Below are 18,998 nucleotides of genomic sequence, written 5' to 3'. Positions count from 1 at the left end.
GCTGGAGGAGGTTACAGAGATAGGGAGGGGTGTAGGGGCTGGAGGAGGTTACAGAGATAGGGAGGGTTGTGGGGCTGGAGGAGGTTACAGAGATAGGGAGGGTTGTGAGGCTAGAGGAGGTTACAGAGATAGGGAGGGTTGTAGGGGCTGGAGGAGGTTACAGAGATAGGGAGGGTTGTAGGGGCTGGAGGAGGTTACAGAGATAGGGAGGGTTGTGGGGCTGGAGGAGGTTACAGAGATAGGGAGGGTTGTGGGGCTGGAGGAGGTTACAGAGATAGGGAGGGGAGAACCTATGGAGACACTTGAAACCAAGGATTCACAGGTAATTGAATATATTATGTGTAGTCTCTGTTGCTATGTAGGAAACACGACAGCTAATTTGCACACAGCAAGCTCCCACAAACAGCAATGTGATAATGATCAGATCATCTGTTTTCCGTGATGTTGGCTGAGGGACAAATATTGGCCAGGACACTCAGGAGAACTCCCCTGCTCTTCTTTAATACAGTGTCATAGGCTCCTTTACATCATCTGAGGGGACAAGAGGTTTCATGTCTCATTGGAAAGACAGCATCTCCAATAGTGTAGCATCCCTCAGTACTGCACTGGAGTGTCAGTCGCTTTTTAGTTCATTCATGGGATGTGGGTGTCACTGGCTAGGCCAGCATTTATTACCCATCCCTAATTGCCCTTGAGAAGGTGGTGGTGAGGTGCCTTCTTGAACCGCTGCAGTCCGTGTGGTGTAGGTACACCCACAGTGCTGTTAGGGAGGGAGTTCCAGGATTTTGTCCCAGTGACAGTGAAGGAACGGTGATATATTTCCAAGTCAGGGTGGTGAGTGACTTGGAGGGGAACTTCCAGGTGGTGGTGTTCCCATGTGTCTGCTGCCTTTGTCCTTCTAGATGGTAGTGGTCGTGGGTCTAGAAGGTGCTGTCAAAGGAGGCTTGGTGAGTTCCTGCAGTGCAACTTGTAGATGGTACTCACACTGCTGCTACTGTGCGTCGGTGATGGAGGAAGTGAATGTTTGTGGATGGGGTGCCAATCAAGCGGGGCTGCTTTGTCCTGGATGGTGTTGAGCTTCTTGAGTGTTGTGGGAGCTGCACTCATCCAGGCAAGTGGAGAGTATTCCATCACACTCCTGACTTGTGCCTTGTAGATAATGGACAGGCTTTGGGGAGTCAGGAGGTGAATTACTCGCTGCAGGATTCCCAGCCTCTGACCTGCTCTTGTAGCCACAGTATTTATATGGCTAGTGCAGTTTAGTTTCTGGTCAATGGTAACTCCCAGGATGTTGATAGTGGGGGATTCAGTGATGGTAATACCGTTGAATGTCAAGGGGAGATGGTTAGATTCCCTCTTGTTGGAGATGGTCATTGTCTGGCACTTGTGTGGTGTAATTATTTGGCAGGTGGTATGTGCCAGGTTGTCCAAATCCCAGAGGAAAACTTGGCCAAGCTATCACAACAATTTTGTAATTTGTATTTATTACGAGAAGGTTTGTGCACTGAAGTCAGAAGTAATGAGTCCACTACCAACTTTAGAGATTTTAAATATTAAATTAAAACATTTATTAACAAAAGAAAAGAAAACTTAAACACACAAGATTACAGTTACACAGTTAAATGTAGTATATAACAGTTCCCACAAGATTTATACTTAACTAGACTCCCACTTACACACCCCTTTCAGGCAACAGTCCAAAATAGATTATTAATCTATAAGACATCCATCAATATTACCACAAGCACCCACTGTTGCTGTAAGGGTGATATTTCATAGCTCCTCTCTCCCTCTCACTGTGCAATGAAACTCCAAAGGCTTTTAACACAACTTTGGTTACTGAAACAGCAAACTTCTCTGGTGTGGCTAGAGGCTTTTTCTACAAGTCTGTTTCAGACACTGGTGCTTTCAAGATCTCACACAGCCACCCCTATACAGATTTCCATCATTCTTTAAATATATTTCCTCCTCTTTGATCTGTAAATCCCATTGTTTCAACAGGTCTTTGGAAGTTACTAATCCCAGCATATAAAAATCTTTCATGTTGTCATTATAGCCAGCACTCTTGGGAAAAATAAACACAATAACTTTGCCTTATTTATCTTGCCAGTTGTAAACATCTTACCATGTCCCTTTGTAAAGCCAACAACCTCTCTCCATGTATCTAAAAATGTAAATTCCATTTTACTTAGCTTGTCCATCAGCATTTCAAATGCCTGGATTTTACATGTAACCCCTTTGATGATTCAAACCTTGCAGTCTATCAGTCTGCAGTTTACTTAAATTACTCACACATGCAGAAACATACACACACACAAACATAAGCCTGCTTTAAATTATCCTACAGTAATATCAGGAAAAATATGATAGTTCCTTTACAGCGGCATGAATGTTACTTGTCAGCCCAAGCCTGGATATTGTCCAGGTCTTGCTGCATTTGGACATGGGCTGCTTCAGTATCTGAGGAGTCGTGAATGGTGCTGAACATTGTGCAATCATTAGCGAACATTCCCACTTCTGACCTTATGATGGAAGGAAGGTCATTGATGAAGCAGCTGAAGATGGTTGGGCCGAGGACACTACCCTGAGGAGCTCCTGCAGTGATGTCCTGGAGCTGAGATGACTGACCTCCAATAACCACAACCATCTTCCTTTGTGCCAAATATGATTCCAACATGTGGAGAGTTTTCCTCCCTGATTCCCATTGACTCCAGTTTTGCTAGGGCTCCTTGATGCCACACTCAGTCAAATGCAGCCTTGATGTCAAGGGCAGTCACTCTCACCTCACCTCTGGAGTTCAGCTCTTTTGTCCATGTTTGAACCAAGATTGTAATGAGGTCAGGAGCTGAGTGACCCTGGTAGAACTCAAACTGGGCGTCAGTGAGCAGGTTATTGCTAAGTAAGTGCCGCTTGATAGCCCTGTTGATGACCCCTTCCATCACTTTACTGATGATGGAGAGTAGACTGATGGGGTGGTAATTGGCTGGGTTGGATTTGTCCTGCTTTTTGCGTACAGGACATACCTGGGCACTTTTCCACATAGCTGGGTAGATGTCAGTGACGTTGTGTTCGAGTCGCTGGACTGAGACTAGAACCAATGACCTTGTGACTCAGTGGTGAGAGTGCTACCCACTGAGCTGTGGTGCGATGATATTTGAAGTTGAGATGCGAATGACATTATATTTAGTAATGAGCTGCCGAACTGTTCCTGTCCATCAAACAACAAAGTAAATAATCCCTTTGTTGGTTATTTTTGGCCTTGCAATTTGTTTGCAATGTACTTTGGAGTGAGCATGTGCCAACATCCCATACTTCAGAAATTCCTTCTGATTAACAGGCTCAGGAGGCGGGCAAGGGAAAGACATTTGTTGCTGATCAGTTAGAAAATACAGACATAAGGCGTGGTCGTCACTTGGGTCATTCGTATCCCCACCAAGAGTTTACATCATACCATGGGTTAGTTCATCCTCTAATCTCTGGAAAATGCTGGCCATCTCCTTTCATTCCACAGCTTCTATCTAATTGTACAACACACCAGCAGCAAACAAGGAGCTGCTGTGGCCAAGGAGGTATTAGGACTGTCACACTGTCAGACAGTGGCTCTGCAACAACCTGGAAACAGGATGAAAAGTGTGATCCAGGTAAGACCCTGAAGGCTCTGGGAACGAATGGTGTGGACTGGGGTGGGACTAATTGCGGAGTTCTTTCCAAAGAGCTGGTACAGACAGGATGGGCTGAATGGTCTTTTATGCTGGAAGGTTCGATGAAATGCCCTAACAAACACGTTGATGAGAAAAGGCTTTGTGTACACTGAAGTTACATCCAACTGTTTTCCAGGATGGACATTTTCTCTTCCCCACAATGCTTCTTTTGAAGATATTTCATCCCCTGACCCAGCCAGTTTATTTCTCTTCATCTTCCTCCAGAATCTTCTGGCAGGGAGAATATCTGGCTCCCTCATGGCTGATCACATGGTATACATGGCTGAGAAAGACTCCATGTTATCTCGGTTCCAGTCAACGTTCATTATTCTGTCTGTTACTGCTGTCAAACCAGACTTTTACATATGTAAAGAGAGTGATGTTAAGTGTCAGAACTGAGAAAGTTACAATGATGGTGGCGTGTGAGAGACAGAGTGTTATAACTGAGAGTCTTATACCGAGGGTCAGTGTAACAGAGAGAGTGTTATAACTGAGAGTCTCATACTGAGGGTCAGTGTAACAGAGAGAGTGTTATAACTGAGAGCCTTATACTGAGGGTCAGTGTAACAGACGGAGTGTTATAACTGAGAGTCTTATACCGAGGGTCAGTGTAACAGACAGAGTGTTATAACTGAGAGTCTTATCCTGAGGGTCGGTGTAACAGAGAGAGTGTTATAACTGAGAGTTTTATAATGAGGGTCAGTGTAACAGAGATAGAGTGTTATAACTGAGAGTCTTATACTGAGGGTCAGTGTAACAGAGAGAGTGTTATAAATGAGAGTCTTATACTCAGGGTCAGTGTAACAGAGAGAATGTTATAACTGAGAGTCTTATACTGAGGGTCAGTGTAACAGAGAGAGTGTTATAACTGGGGGTCTTTTATTGAAGGTCAGTGTGAGAGAGAGAGTGTTATAACTGAGAGTCTTATACTGATGGTCAGTGTAACTGAGAGAGTGTTATAACTGAGAGTCTTATACTGAGGGACAGTGTAACAGAGAGAGAGTGTTATAACTGAGAGTTTTATACCGAGGGTCAGTGTAACAGAGAGAATGTTATAACTGGGAGTCTTTTATTGAGGGTCAATATAACAGAGAGAGCGTTATAACTGAAGGTCTTATGCTGAGGGACAGTGTAACAGAGAGAGTGTTATAACTGAGAGTCTTATACTGATGGTCAGTGTAACTGAGAGAGTGTTATAACTGAGAGTTTTATACCGAGGGTCAGTGTAACAGAGAGAGTGTTATAACTGAGAGTCTTATACTGAGGGTCAGTGTGAGAGACAGAATGTTATAACTGAGAGTCTTATACTGAGGGGCACTGTAACAGAGAGAGTGTTATAACTGAGAGTCTTATACTGACGGTCAGTGTAACAGAGAGAATGTTATAACTGAGAGTCTTTTATTGAGGGTCAATATAACAGAGAGAGCGTTATAACTGAAGGTCTTATGCTGAGGGACAGTGTAACAGAGAGACTGTTATAACTGAGAGTCTTATACTGATGGTCAGTGTAACTGAGAGAGTGTTATAACTGAGAGTTTTATACCGAGGGTCAGTGTAACAGAGAGAGTGTTATAACTGAGAGTCTTATACTGAGGGTCAGTGTGAGAGACAGAATGTTATAACTGAGAGTCTTATACTGAGGGGCAGTGTAACAGAGAGAGTGTTATAACTGAGAGTCTTATACTGATGGTCAGTGTAACTGAGAGAGTGTTATAACTGAAGGTCTTATACTGAGGGTCAGTGTAACAGAGAGAGTGTTATTACTGAGAGTCTTATACAGAGGGTCAGTGTAACAGAGAGAGTGTTATAACTGAAGGTCTTATACCGAGGGTCAGTGTAACAGAGAGAGCGTTATATCTGAGAGTCTTATCCTGAAGGTCGGTGTAACAGAGAGAGTGTTATAACTGAGAGCCTTATACTGAGGGTCAGTGTAACAGAGAGAGTGTTATAATTGAGAGTCTTATAATCAGGGACAGTGTAACAGAGAGAGTGTTATAACTGAGAGTTTTATACTGAGGGACAGTGTAACAGAGAGAGTGTTATAACTGAGAGTCTTATACTGAGTGTCAGTGTAACAGAGAGAGTGTTATATCTGACAGTCTTATCCTGAGGGTCGGTGTAACAGAGAGAGTGTTATAACTGAGAGTCTTATACTGAGGGTCAGTGTGAGAGAGAGTGTTATAATTGAGAGTCTTATAATGAGGGTCGGTGTAACAGAGAGAGTGTTATAACTGAGAGTCTTATCCTGAGGGTCGGTGTAACAGAGAGAGTGTTATAACTGAGAGTCTTATACTGACTGTCAGTGTAACAGAGAGAATGTTATAACTGGGAGTCTTTTATTGAGGGTCAATATAACAGAGAGAGCGTTATAACTGAAGGTCTTATGCTGAGGGACAGTGTAACAGAGAGAGTGTTATAACTGAGAGTCTTATACTAATGGTCAGTGTAACTGAGAGAGTGTTATAACTGAGAGTTTTATACCGAGGGTCAGTGTAACAGAGAGAGTGTTATAACTGAGAGTCTTATACTGAGGGTCAGTGTGAGAGACAGAATGTTATAACTGAGAGTCTTATACTGAGGGACAGTGTAACAGAGAGAGTGTTATAACTGAGAGTCTTATACTGATGGTCAGGGTAACTGAGAGAGTGTTATAACTGAAGGTCTTATACTGAGGGCCAGTGTAACAGAGAGAGTGTTATAACTGAGAGTCTTATACTGAGGGTCAGTGTAACAGAGAGAGTGTTATAACTGTGTTTTATATTGAGGGTCAGTGTAACAGGGAGATTGTTATAACTGAGAGTCTTATACTGAGGGTCAGTGTAACAGAGAGAATGTTATAACTGGGAGTCTTTTATTGAGGGTCAATATAACAGAGAGAGCGTTATAACTGAAGGTCTTATGCTGAGGGACAGTGTAACAGAGAGAGTGTTATAACTGAGAGTTTTATACTGAGGGACAGTGTAACAGAGAGAGTGTTATAACTGAGGGTCAGTGTAACAGAGAGAGTGTTATAACTGAGAGTCTTATACTGACTGTCAGTGTAACAGAGAGAATGTTATAACTGGGAGTCTTTTATTGAGGGTCAATATAACAGAGAGAGCGTTATAACTGAAGGTCTTATGCTGAGGGACAGTGTAACAGAGAGAATGTTATAACTGGGAGTCTTTTATTGAGGGTCAATATAACAGAGAGAGCGTTATAACTGAAGGTCTTATGCTGAGGGACAGTGTAACAGAGAGAGTGTTATAACTGAGAGTCTTATACTGAGGGTCAGTGTAACATAGAGAGTGTTATGACTGAGAGTCTTATACTGAGGGACAGTGTAACAGAGAGAGTGTTATAACTGAGGGTCAGTGTAACAGAGAGAGTGTTACAACTGAGAGTCTTATACTGAGGGTCAGTGTAACAGAGAGAGTGTTATGACTGAGAGTCTTATACTGAGTGTCAGTGTAACAGAGAGAGTGTTATAACTGAGAGTCTTATACTGAGGGTCAGTGTAACAGAGAGAGTGTTATAACTGAGAGTCCTATACTGAGTGTCAGTGTAACAGAGAGAGTGTTATAACTGAGAGTCTTATCCTGAGGGTCGGTGTAACAGAGAGAGTGTTATAACTGAGAGTCTTATACTGACTGTCAGTGTAACAGAGAGAATGTTATAACTGGGAGTCTTTTATTGAGGGTCAATATAACAGAGAGAGCGTTATAACTGAAGGTCTTATGCTGAGGGACAGTGTAACAGAGAGAGTGTTATAACTGAGAGTCTTATACTAATGGTCAGTGTAACTGAGAGAGTGTTATAACTGAGAGTTTTATACCGAGGGTCAGTGTAACAGAGAGAGTGTTATAACTGAGAGTCTTATACTGAGGGTCAGTGTGAGAGACAGAATGTTATAACTGAGAGTCTTATACTGAGGGACAGTGTAACAGAGAGAGTGTTATAACTGAGAGTCTTATACTGATGGTCAGGGTAACTGAGAGAGTGTTATAACTGAAGGTCTTATACTGAGGGCCAGTGTAACAGAGAGAGTGTTATAACTGAAGGTCTTATACTGAGGGTCAGTGTAACAGAGAGAGTGTTATTACTGAGAGTCTTATACAGAGGGTCAGTGTAACAGAGAGAGTGTTATAACTGAAGGTCTTATACCGAGGGTCAGTGTAACAGAGAGAGCGTTATATCTGAGAGTCTTATCCTGAAGGTCGGTGTAACAGAGAGAGTGTTATAACTGAGAGCCTTATACTGAGGGTCAGTGTAACAGAGAGAGTGTTATAATTGAGAGTCTTATAATCAGGGACAGTGTAACAGAGAGAGTGTTATAACTGAGAGTTTTATACTGAGGGACAGTGTAACAGAGAGAGTGTTATAACTGAGAGTCTTATACTGAGTGTCAGTGTAACAGAGAGAGTGTTATATCTGACAGTCTTATCCTGAGGGTCGGTGTAACAGAGAGAGTGTTATAACTGAGAGTCTTATACTGAGGGTCAGTGTGAGAGAGAGTGTTATAATTGAGAGTCTTATAATGAGGGTCGGTGTAACAGAGAGAGTGTTATAACTGAGAGTCTTATCCTGAGGGTCGGTGTAACAGAGAGAGTGTTATAACTGAGAGTCTTATACTGACTGTCAGTGTAACAGAGAGAATGTTATAACTGGGAGTCTTTTATTGAGGGTCAATATAACAGAGAGAGCGTTATAACTGAAGGTCTTATGCTGAGGGACAGTGTAACAGAGAGAGTGTTATAACTGAGAGTCTTATACTAATGGTCAGTGTAACTGAGAGAGTGTTATAACTGAGAGTTTTATACCGAGGGTCAGTGTAACAGAGAGAGTGTTATAACTGAGAGTCTTATACTGAGGGTCAGTGTGAGAGACAGAATGTTATAACTGAGAGTCTTATACTGAGGGACAGTGTAACAGAGAGAGTGTTATAACTGAGAGTCTTATACTGAGGGACAGTGTAACAGAGAGAGTGTTATAACTGAGAGTCTTATACTGATGGTCAGGGTAACTGAGAGAGTGTTATAACTGAAGGTCTTATACTGAGGGCCAGTGTAACAGAGAGAGTGTTATAACTGAGAGTCTTATACTGAGGGTCAGTGTAACAGAGAGAGTGTTATAACTGTGTTTTATATTGAGGGTCAGTGTAACAGGGAGATTGTTATAACTGAGAGTCTTATACTGAGGGTCAGTGTAACAGAGAGAATGTTATAACTGGGAGTCTTTTATTGAGGGTCAATATAACAGAGAGAGCGTTATAACTGAAGGTCTTATGCTGAGGGACAGTGTAACAGAGAGAGTGTTATAACTGAGAGTTTTATACTGAGGGACAGTGTAACAGAGAGAGTGTTATAACTGAGGGTCAGTGTAACAGAGAGAGTGTTATAACTGAGAGTCTTATACTGATGGTCAGTGTAACAGAGAGAGTGTTATGACTGAGAGTCTTATACTGACTGTCAGTGTAACAGAGAGAATGTTATAACTGGGAGTCTTTTATTGAGGGTCAATATAACAGAGAGAGCGTTATAACTGAAGGTCTTATGCTGAGGGACAGTGTAACAGAGAGAATGTTATAACTGGGAGTCTTTTATTGAGGGTCAATATAACAGAGAGAGCGTTATAACTGAAGGTCTTATGCTGAGGGACAGTGTAACAGAGAGAGTGTTATAACTGAGAGTCTTATACTGAGGGTCAGTGTAACATAGAGAGTGTTATGACTGAGAGTCTTATACTGAGGGACAGTGTAACAGAGAGAGTGTTATAACTGAGGGTCAGTGTAACAGAGAGAGTGTTACAACTGAGAGTCTTATACTGAGGGTCAGTGTAACAGAGAGAGTGTTATGACTGAGAGTCTTATACTGAGTGTCAGTGTAACAGAGAGAGTGTTATAACTGAGAGTCTTATACTGAGGGTCAGTGTAACAGAGAGAGTGTTATAACTGAGAGTCCTATACTGAGTGTCAGTGTAACAGAGAGAGTGTTATAACTGAGAGTCTTATCCTGAGGGTCGGTGTAACAGAGAGAGTGTTATAACTGAGAGTCTTATACTGACTGTCAGTGTAACAGAGAGAATGTTATAACTGGGAGTCTTTTATTGAGGGTCAATATAACAGAGAGAGCGTTATAACTGAAGGTCTTATGCTGAGGGACAGTGTAACAGAGAGAGTGTTATAACTGAGAGTCTTATACTAATGGTCAGTGTAACTGAGAGAGTGTTATAACTGAGAGTTTTATACCGAGGGTCAGTGTAACAGAGAGAGTGTTATAACTGAGAGTCTTATACTGAGGGTCAGTGTGAGAGACAGAATGTTATAACTGAGAGTCTTATACTGAGGGACAGTGTAACAGAGAGAGTGTTATAACTGAGAGTCTTATACTGATGGTCAGGGTAACTGAGAGAGTGTTATAACTGAAGGTCTTATACTGAGGGCCAGTGTAACAGAGAGAGTGTTATAACTGAGAGTCTTATACTGAGGGTCAGTGTAACAGAGAGAGTGTTATAACTGTGTTTTATATTGAGGGTCAGTGTAACAGGGAGATTGTTATAACTGAGAGTCTTATACTGAGGGTCAGTGTAACAGAGAGAATGTTATAACTGGGAGTCTTTTATTGAGGGTCAATATAACAGAGAGAGCGTTATAACTGAAGGTCTTATGCTGAGGGACAGTGTAACAGAGAGAGTGTTATAACTGAGAGTTTTATACTGAGGGACAGTGTAACAGAGAGAGTGTTATAACTGAGGGTCAGTGTAACAGAGAGAGTGTTATAACTGAGAGTCTTATACTGAGGGTCAGTGTAACAGAGAGAGTGTTATGACTGAGAGTCTTATACTGACTGTCAGTGTAACAGAGAGAATGTTATAACTGGGAGTCTTTTATTGAGGGTCAATATAACAGAGAGAGCGTTATAACTGAAGGTCTTATGCTGAGGGACAGTGTAACAGAGAGAATGTTATAACTGGGAGTCTTTTATTGAGGGTCAATATAACAGAGAGAGCGTTATAACTGAAGGTCTTATGCTGAGGGACAGTGTAACAGAGAGAGTGTTATAACTGAGAGTCTTATACTGAGGGTCAGTGTAACAGAGAGAGTGTTATGACTGAGAGTCTTATACTGAGGGACAGTGTAACAGAGAGAGTGTTATAACTGAGGGTCAGTGTAACAGAGAGAGTGTTACAACTGAGAGTCTTATACTGAGGGTCAGTGTAACAGAGAGAGTGTTATGACTGAGAGTCTTATACTGAGTGTCAGTGTAACAGAGAGAGTGTTATAACTGAGAGTCTTATACTGAGGGTCAGTGTAACAGAGAGAGTGTTATAACTGAGAGTCCTATACTGAGTGTCAGTGTAACAGAGAGAGTGTTATAACTGAGGGTCTTATCCTGGGGGTCAGTGTAACAGAGCGAGTGTTATGACTGAGAGTCTTATACTGAGGGTCAGTGTAACAGAGAGTGTGTTATAACTGAGAGTCTTATAATGAGGGTCAGTGTGAGAGACAGAATGTTATAACTGAAGGCCTTATACTGAGGGTCAGTGTAACAGAGAGAGTGTTATAACTGGGAGTGTTTATATTGAGGGTCAATATAACAGAGAGAGTGTTATAACTGAAGGTCTTATGCTGAGGGACAGTGTAACAGAGAGTGTGTTATAACTGAGTTTTATATTGACGGTCAGTGTAACAGAGTGTTATAACTGAGAGTCTTATACTGAGGGACAGTGTAACAGAGAGAGTGTTATAACTGAGTCTTAAACTGAGGGTCAATGTAACAGAGAGAGTGTTATAACTGAGTTTTATACTGAGGGTCAGTATAACAGAGGGAGTGTTATAACTGAGAGTTTTATACTGAGGGACAATGTAACAGAGAGAGTGTTATAACTGAGAGTTTTATACTGAGGGACAGTGTAACAGAGAGAGTGTTAATACTGAGAGTCTTATACTGAGGGTCAGTGTAACAGAGAGAGTGTTATAACTGAGAGTCTTATACTGACTGTCAGTGTAACAGAGAGAATGTTATAACTGGGAGTCTTTTATTGAGGGTCAATATAACAGAGAGAGCGTTATAACTGAAGGTCTTATGCTGAGGGACAGTGTAACAGAGAGAGTGTTATAACTGAGAGTCATATACTGAGGGTCAGTGTAACAGAGAGTGTGTTATAACTGAGAGTCTTATACTGAGGGTCAGTGTGAGAGACAGAATGTTATAACTGAGAGTCTTATACTGAGGGTCTGTGTAGCAGAGAGAGTGTTATAACCGAGAGTCTTATACTGAGGGTCAGTGTAACAGAGAGAGCGTTATATCTGAGAGTCTTATCCTGAGGGTCGGTGTAACAGAGAGAGTGTTATAACTGAGAGTTTTATACTGAGGGACAGTGTAACAAAGAGAGTGTTATAACTGAGAGTCTTATACTGAGGGTCAGTGTGAGAGACAGAATGTTATAGCTGAGAGTCTTATACTGAGGGTCAGTGTAACAGAGAGAGTGTTATAACTGAGAGTCTTATACTGAGGGTCAGTGTGAAAGACAGAATGTTATAACTGAGAGTCTTATACTGAGGGTCAGTGTAACAGAGAGAGCGTTATATCTGAGAGTCTTATCCTGAGGGTCGGTGTAACAGTGAGAGTGTTTTAACTGAGAGTTTTATACTGAGGGACAGTGTAACAGAGAGAGTGTTATAACTGAAGGTCTTATACTGAGAGTGAGTGTAACAGAGAGAGTGTTATAACTGAGAGTCCTATACTGAGTGTCAGTGTAACAGAGAGAGTGTTATAACTGAGAGTCTTATACTGAGGGACAGTGTAACAGAGTGTTATAACCGAGAGTCTTATACTGAGGGACAATGTAACAGAGAGAGTGTTATAACTGAAGGTCTTATACTGAGGGTCATTTTAACAGAGAGAGTGTTATAACCGAGAGTCTTATAGTGAGGGACAATGTAACAGAGAGAGTGTTATAACTGATGGTCTTATACTGAGGGTCATTTTAACAGAGAGAGTGTTATAACTGAGGGTCTTATACTGAGCGTCAGTGTAACAGAGAGAGTGTTATAACTGGGAGTCTTATATTAAGGGTCAGTGTAACAGAGAGAGTGTTATAACTGAGAGTCTTATACTGAGGGTCAGTGTGAAAGACAGAATGTTATAACTGAGAGTCTTATACTGAGGGTCAGTGTAACAGAGAGAGCGTTATATCTGAGAGTCTTATCCTGAGGGTCGGTGTAACAGTGAGAGTGTTTTAACTGAGAGTTTTATACTGAGGGACAGTGTAACAGAGAGAGTGTTATAACTGAAGGTCTTATACTGAGAGTGAGTGTAACAGAGAGAGTGTTATAACTGAGAGTCCTATACTGAGTGTCAGTGTAACAGAGAGAGTGTTATAACTGAGAGTCTTATACTGAGGGACAGTGTAACAGAGTGTTATAACCGAGAGTCTTATACTGAGGGACAATGTAACAGAGAGAGTGTTATAACTGAAGGTCTTATACTGAGGGTCATTTTAACAGAGAGAGTGTTATAACCGAGAGTCTTATAGTGAGGGACAATGTAACAGAGAGAGTGTTATAACTGATGGTCTTATACTGAGGGTCATTTTAACAGAGAGAGTGTTATAACTGAGGGTCTTATACTGAGCGTCAGTGTAACAGAGAGAGTGTTATAACTGGGAGTCTTATATTAAGGGTCAGTGTAACAGAGAGAGTGTTATAACTGGGAGTGTTTATATTGAGGCTTAATATAACAGAGAGAGTGTTATAACTGAAGGTCTTATGCTGAGGGACAGTGTAACAGAGAGAGTGTTATAACTGAGAGTCTTATACTGAGTGTCAGTGTAACAGAGAGAGTGTTATAACTGAGTTTTATATTGACGGTCAGTGTAACAGAGAGAGTGTTATAACTGAGTCTTAAACTGAGTGTCAGTGTAACAGAGAGAGTGTTATAACTGAGAGTCTTATACTGAGGGTCAGTCTCACAGAGAGAGTGTTTTAACTGAGAGTCTTATACTGAGGGTCAGTGTGAGAGAGAACGTTATATCTGAGAGTCTTATCCTGAGGGTCGGTGTAACAGAGTGTTATAATTGAGAGTCTTATAATGAGCGTCAGTGTAACAGAGAGAGTGTTATAACTGGGAGTCTTATATTAAGGGTCAGTGTAACAGAGAGAGTGTTATAACTGGGAGTGTTTATATTGAGGCTTAATATAACAGAGAGAGTGTTATAACTGAAGGTCTTATGCTGAGGGACAGTGTAACAGAGAGAGTGTTATAACTGAGAGTCTTATACTGAGTGTCAGTGTAACAGAGAGAGTGTTATAACTGAGTTTTATATTGACGGTCAGTGTAACAGAGAGAGTGTTATAACTGAGTCTTAAACTGAGTGTCAGTGTAACAGAGAGAGTGTTATAACTGAGAGTCTTATACTGAGGGTCAGTCTCACAGAGAGAGTGTTTTAACTGAGAGTCTTATACTGAGGGTCAGTGTGAGAGAGAACGTTATATCTGAGAGTCTTATCCTGAGGGTCGGTGTAACAGAGTGTTATAATTGAGAGTCTTATAATGAGGGTCAGTGTAACAGAGAGAGTGTTATTACTGAGGGTCTTATCCTGAGGGTCAGTGTAACAGAGAGTGTTATAACTGAGAGTCTTATACTCAGGGTCCGTGTAACAGAGAAAGTGTTATAACTGAGAGTCTTATACTGACTGTCAGTGTAACAGAGAGAATGTTATAACTGGGAGTCTTTTATTGAGGGTCAATATAACAGAGAGAGCGTTATAACTGAAGGTCTTATGCTGAGGGACAGTGTAACAGAGAGAGTGTTATAACTGAGAGTTTTATACTGAGGGTCAGTGTAACAAAGAAAATGTTATAACCGAGAGTCTTATACTGAAGGTCAGTGTAACAGAGAGAGTGTTATAACTGAGAGTCTTGTACTGATGGTCAGTGTAACAGAGAGAGTGTTATAACTGAGAGTTTTATACCGAGGGTCAGTGTAACTGAGAGAGTGTTATAACTGAAGGTCTGATACTGAGGGTCAGTGTAACAGAGAGAGTGTTATAACTGAGAGTTTTATACTGAGGGTCAGTGTAACAGAGTGTTATAATTGAGAGTCTTATAATGAGGGTCAGTGTAACAGAGAGAGTGTTATTACTGAGGGTCTTATCCTGAGGGTCAGTGTAACAGAGAGTGTTATAACTGAGAGTCTTATACTCAGGGTCAGTGTAACAGAGAGAATGTTATAACTGAGAGTCTTATAATGAGGGTCAGTGTAACAGAGAGAGTGTTATAACTGGGAGTGTTTATATTGAGGGTCAATATAACAGAGAGAGTGTTATAACTGAGAGTCTTATGCTGAGGGTCAGTGTGACAGAGAGTGTGTTATAACTCAGAGTCTTATAATGGGTCAGTACACCACAGAGAGTGTCCTAACTATCAGAATTCGTATTTGGGACTGATGGATATGTAAGATAGCCACTCCTGTGGTTGTAAGTAATGTTAAGCTTTTTTATTAAGTGGATTAAGAACTGTTTAGTTTTGACTCATTAGTTAAATTGATGGGATAATTATACAGCCCGTGAGAGTGGAGGACTGCTCACTGATCCCAGAGGGTGAATGGGTGGCACAGAGGGTGTTGGTTTCAGTTGTTTGTATTAGCAGCTTTCTGCTGTCTAGTTGAAGTATTCAGGAACTCTTACCCTGCCTTCCTCACCTTTCCCTGGTACACCTTCCATCTGAAGATGGTGGCTGGTAGGAAGACTGTCCCATGATGAGGAGTGCCCCCTGTCCCCTTAATACACTGTATGTCCAGGGGTAGTTTAATAGTGTCAATCACCTGTTCCAACCCTGCTGACCACTGGATAGAGGACTGGCACCCAAACTGCCAGGCTGGTCAACAACAGCCCTCAAACCACCCCTCCCCCCACCCTCACCTTCTTATCCCCCTGGCTGCTGGTCACTGGGGTATGCAGGGCACCGGAAAGGTTTCCATTATTGGTTCAGGGACATTTGTCAAGTCTATTGACCTCAGTTTGGGGATCGCAATCTTTGTGACCTTTATCTCTACCTTGCCTTGGTCCCTGACTCCTTCGAATTGTTTGTGTTTTTTTCAGAGAGAGAGAGAGTGAATTAAATGCTGTGTTAGCTAGTCCATGAAAGTTCCATACTATTCAAAAAAAACACCGCTTCCTAAAGGCCTCTATTTCTTACAGTTTTCCCTTTGAGAAGGAATATCCTGACTGACTTCTCACAACTCATTTTTAGCTGAGTTATTTTCAAAATACAAGCCGTTTCCCCAATTTCTTCATTACATATCGGAAATAACATTCTAAAGCTATGTGAATTATTTGATCATTATTGGCTTGATTTGACATCCCCCCACCTATGCATATCCTCACTCAATGATACTCCTTAGTTATTTGGAAAGCATAGTCTCATTTCCCTAATTCCCTATTCTTTTCAGGAGTACTGTTAATTTCTGGGATATTAACATACACGCACATACAATTAGAGCGACAGATTATGCGTAGATTTGAAAGATTCTCCAACTCTCCCTCCGCCTGTATCCATCTTGTGGATAATCCTTATTAAGTATTATTTCCCCCTGGCCTTGATTTGTCCCAATCTAAAATTCCTTTTACTTTTACTTGAATTTGACTCCTTCTGACCATTACCACCTTCATTGTCTTAAAGTCCGTTTCTCTCTGGAGTATGTGTCAATGCCCTGATCAATTAAAAATGCTTTCTTACTCTTCAGGCCATACTAACTATTTCATGTCACGTTGTTAGCCAGGTAGCTGAGCAAGTCTGGGACCCGTTCCTCAGTACAGCTGCACCATGTACTCCCGCATGTTAGTTACTTCACACGTTACAAATCACTTCTGCACACTCACACCGGTGTCCCAATTTCACCCTGCACTGGAATTTTCTTCCTGGCGAATTTGTGCACATTGTACCACACATGCTCCATCTAATAGGCCTTCTTGACTTTCATCTTTTCAAACGTTCCGGGGGTGTGCGGGGTGGTGCGGTGTCTGTCTGCAGATCTTTGCTTAGCTCCCCAACATGGTCCCAGTGTCTTGGGTAGTGGCCAGACTATCAAATTAAGTTTTCTTAAAATTTCATAGGCAAAGACAAAATACCTCCAAGAGAAAGCTGTCAACTTATTAGTCACATCTACACCTTCCCTTCACAAGAATGTACATCAATACCAAACTGATATATTCCATTGAACTACACCCAAGACGAGTTATTCCAATTCCCATTTGGTGCTGTGTGCTTGGTCCCTAACTTTATCTCCAACTCTCAATCACTTCCCCATTTTGTTTTACACATGCAATAGTTGCCATCGGATCTCATTCATGAGCCCTGGTGAAACTTTACAGCCCAATAAAATGTTTTCATATCTTTAAAACAGGAATTAAATATTCTCACTTGATTCCAGACATTAACATCTTTTGCTTGTTTGTTCTTTATTTTAAACAACATTCTATTTTCCCAAAATTAACTGATTAGATTGTTCCTAACACTTTTGTTTGGCATTTCAAAATTATCCCAAATTCAAATAGCAGTGTTGTTGGCGTGACAGGCTTTGCTAGTCCCAAATTATCTCTTCCGAAACTCAACTTCATTTTTTCTGAATATCGAGAAGCCACCTAGACTGTTTTTCCATTAGCTTTTTTTGAAAAATAATATTTGCTTACCCCCTTAAACTTCAGGTGAAATTCCCTTTGAATGCTGCAAATAGCAACTCAGATCAGGTTACTTTATCAATTCCGATTTCAGAAACAATTCTGCTTAGCTTTGGTGGTTTGAAATGATGCTTTCACATACAAACATATGAACAAGGAACAGGAGTAGGTCATTCGGTCCCTCAAGCCTGCTCCAACATTTAAGAATGCTAACCTGAAATCTGCATCCCACCTACCCCCGATAACCTTTCACCCCCTTGCTAACCAAGAATCGATCCACCTCTGCCTTAAAAATATCCAAAGACTCACAACCCTCTGAGAGAAAAGGTTTTGCCTCATCTCAGTTTTAAATGGGCGACCCCTTATTTTTAAACAGTGACCCCCTAGTTCTAGATTCTCCCACAAGGGGAAACATCCTCTCCACATCCACCCTGTCAAGACCCCTCAGGGGCTTATATGTTTCAATCAAGTCACCTCTTACTCTTCTAAACTCCAGTGGATACAAGCCTAGTCTGTCCAACCTTTCCTCATAAGACAGCCCACCCATTCCTGGTATTAGTCTGGTAAACCTTCTCTGAACCTCTTCCAATGCATTTACATCCTTCTTTAAATAAGGAGACCAGTACTGCACACAATACTCCAGATGTGGTCTCACTAGTCCCTGTATAATTGAAGCATAACCTCCCTACTTTTGTATTCAATTCCCTTCACAATAAATGATAACATTCTATTAGCTTTCCTCATTACCTGCTGTACCTGCAGACTAACCTTTTATGATTCATGCACTAGGACACCCAGATCCCTCTGAATCTCAGAGCTCTGCAATCTCCCACCGTTTAGATAATCTGCTTCTCTTTTATTCTTCCTGCCAAAATGGACAATTTCATATTTTCCTACATTATACTCCATTTGTCAGATCTTTGCCCACTCACTTAACCTATCTATATCTTTTTGTAGCCTCCTTATGTCCTCTTCACAATTTACTTTCCTACCTATCTTTGTGTCATCAGCAAATTTGGCAACCATCCCATCCCTCCCTTCATCCAAGTCATTTATATAAATTGTAAAGAGTTGAGTTCCCAGCATTGATCCCTGTGGTACACCACTCATCACATCCTGCCAACCAGAAAAAGACCCATTTATGCCAACTCTCTGTTTCCTGTTAGCTAGCCAATCTTCTATCCATGCCAATATGTTATCCCCAACACCATGAGCTTTTATTTTCTGTATTAGCCTTTGATGTGGTACTTTATCGAATGCCTTCTGGAAATCTAAGTACAGTACATCCACCGGTTCCCCCTTATCCACAGCTTATGTTACTTCCTCAAAGAACCCCAATAAGCTGGTTAAACATGATTTCCCTTTCACAAAACCATGTTGACTCTACCTGATGACCTTGAACTTATCTAAGTGCCCTGCTATAGCTTCTTTAATAATAGCTTCCAACAGTTTCCCTATGACAGATGTTAAGCTAACTGGCCTGTAGTTTCCCGCTTTCTGTCTCCCTCCCCTTTTGAATAATGGAGTTACATTTTCTATCTTCTAATTTAATGGGACCTTCCCCGAATCTGGGGAGTTTTGGAAAATTAAAACCAATGCATCAACTATCTCACCAGCTGCTTCTTTTAAGACCCTAGG

The 18,998-nt window shown here is 41.3% G+C and overlaps 1 protein-coding gene across 2 annotated transcripts in view; it reads left to right on the top strand.

Moving 5' to 3' along the window:
* The window catches only part of stac3 (SH3 and cysteine rich domain 3), a 183,244-nt gene that overhangs the window by 107,474 nt on the left and 56,772 nt on the right, over nt 1–18,998 (top strand). The window contains exon 2 of one of the 2 annotated variants that reach the window (XM_078534497.1): nt 3,512–3,641. The exons of the other annotated variant lie outside the window; for it this stretch is intronic. Coding sequence (XP_078390623.1) covers nt 3,512–3,641 — 130 coding nt within the window. The remainder of the gene's footprint in view (nt 1–3,511; nt 3,642–18,998) is intronic. 2 annotated transcript variants of the gene reach the window in all.

This window comes from Cetorhinus maximus, chromosome X, assembly GCF_964194155.1.
Source record: "Cetorhinus maximus chromosome X, sCetMax3.hap1.1, whole genome shotgun sequence".
Lineage (NCBI taxonomy): Eukaryota > Metazoa > Chordata > Chondrichthyes > Lamniformes > Cetorhinidae > Cetorhinus > Cetorhinus maximus.
This window is presented reverse-complemented; position numbering and strand designations above follow the sequence as displayed.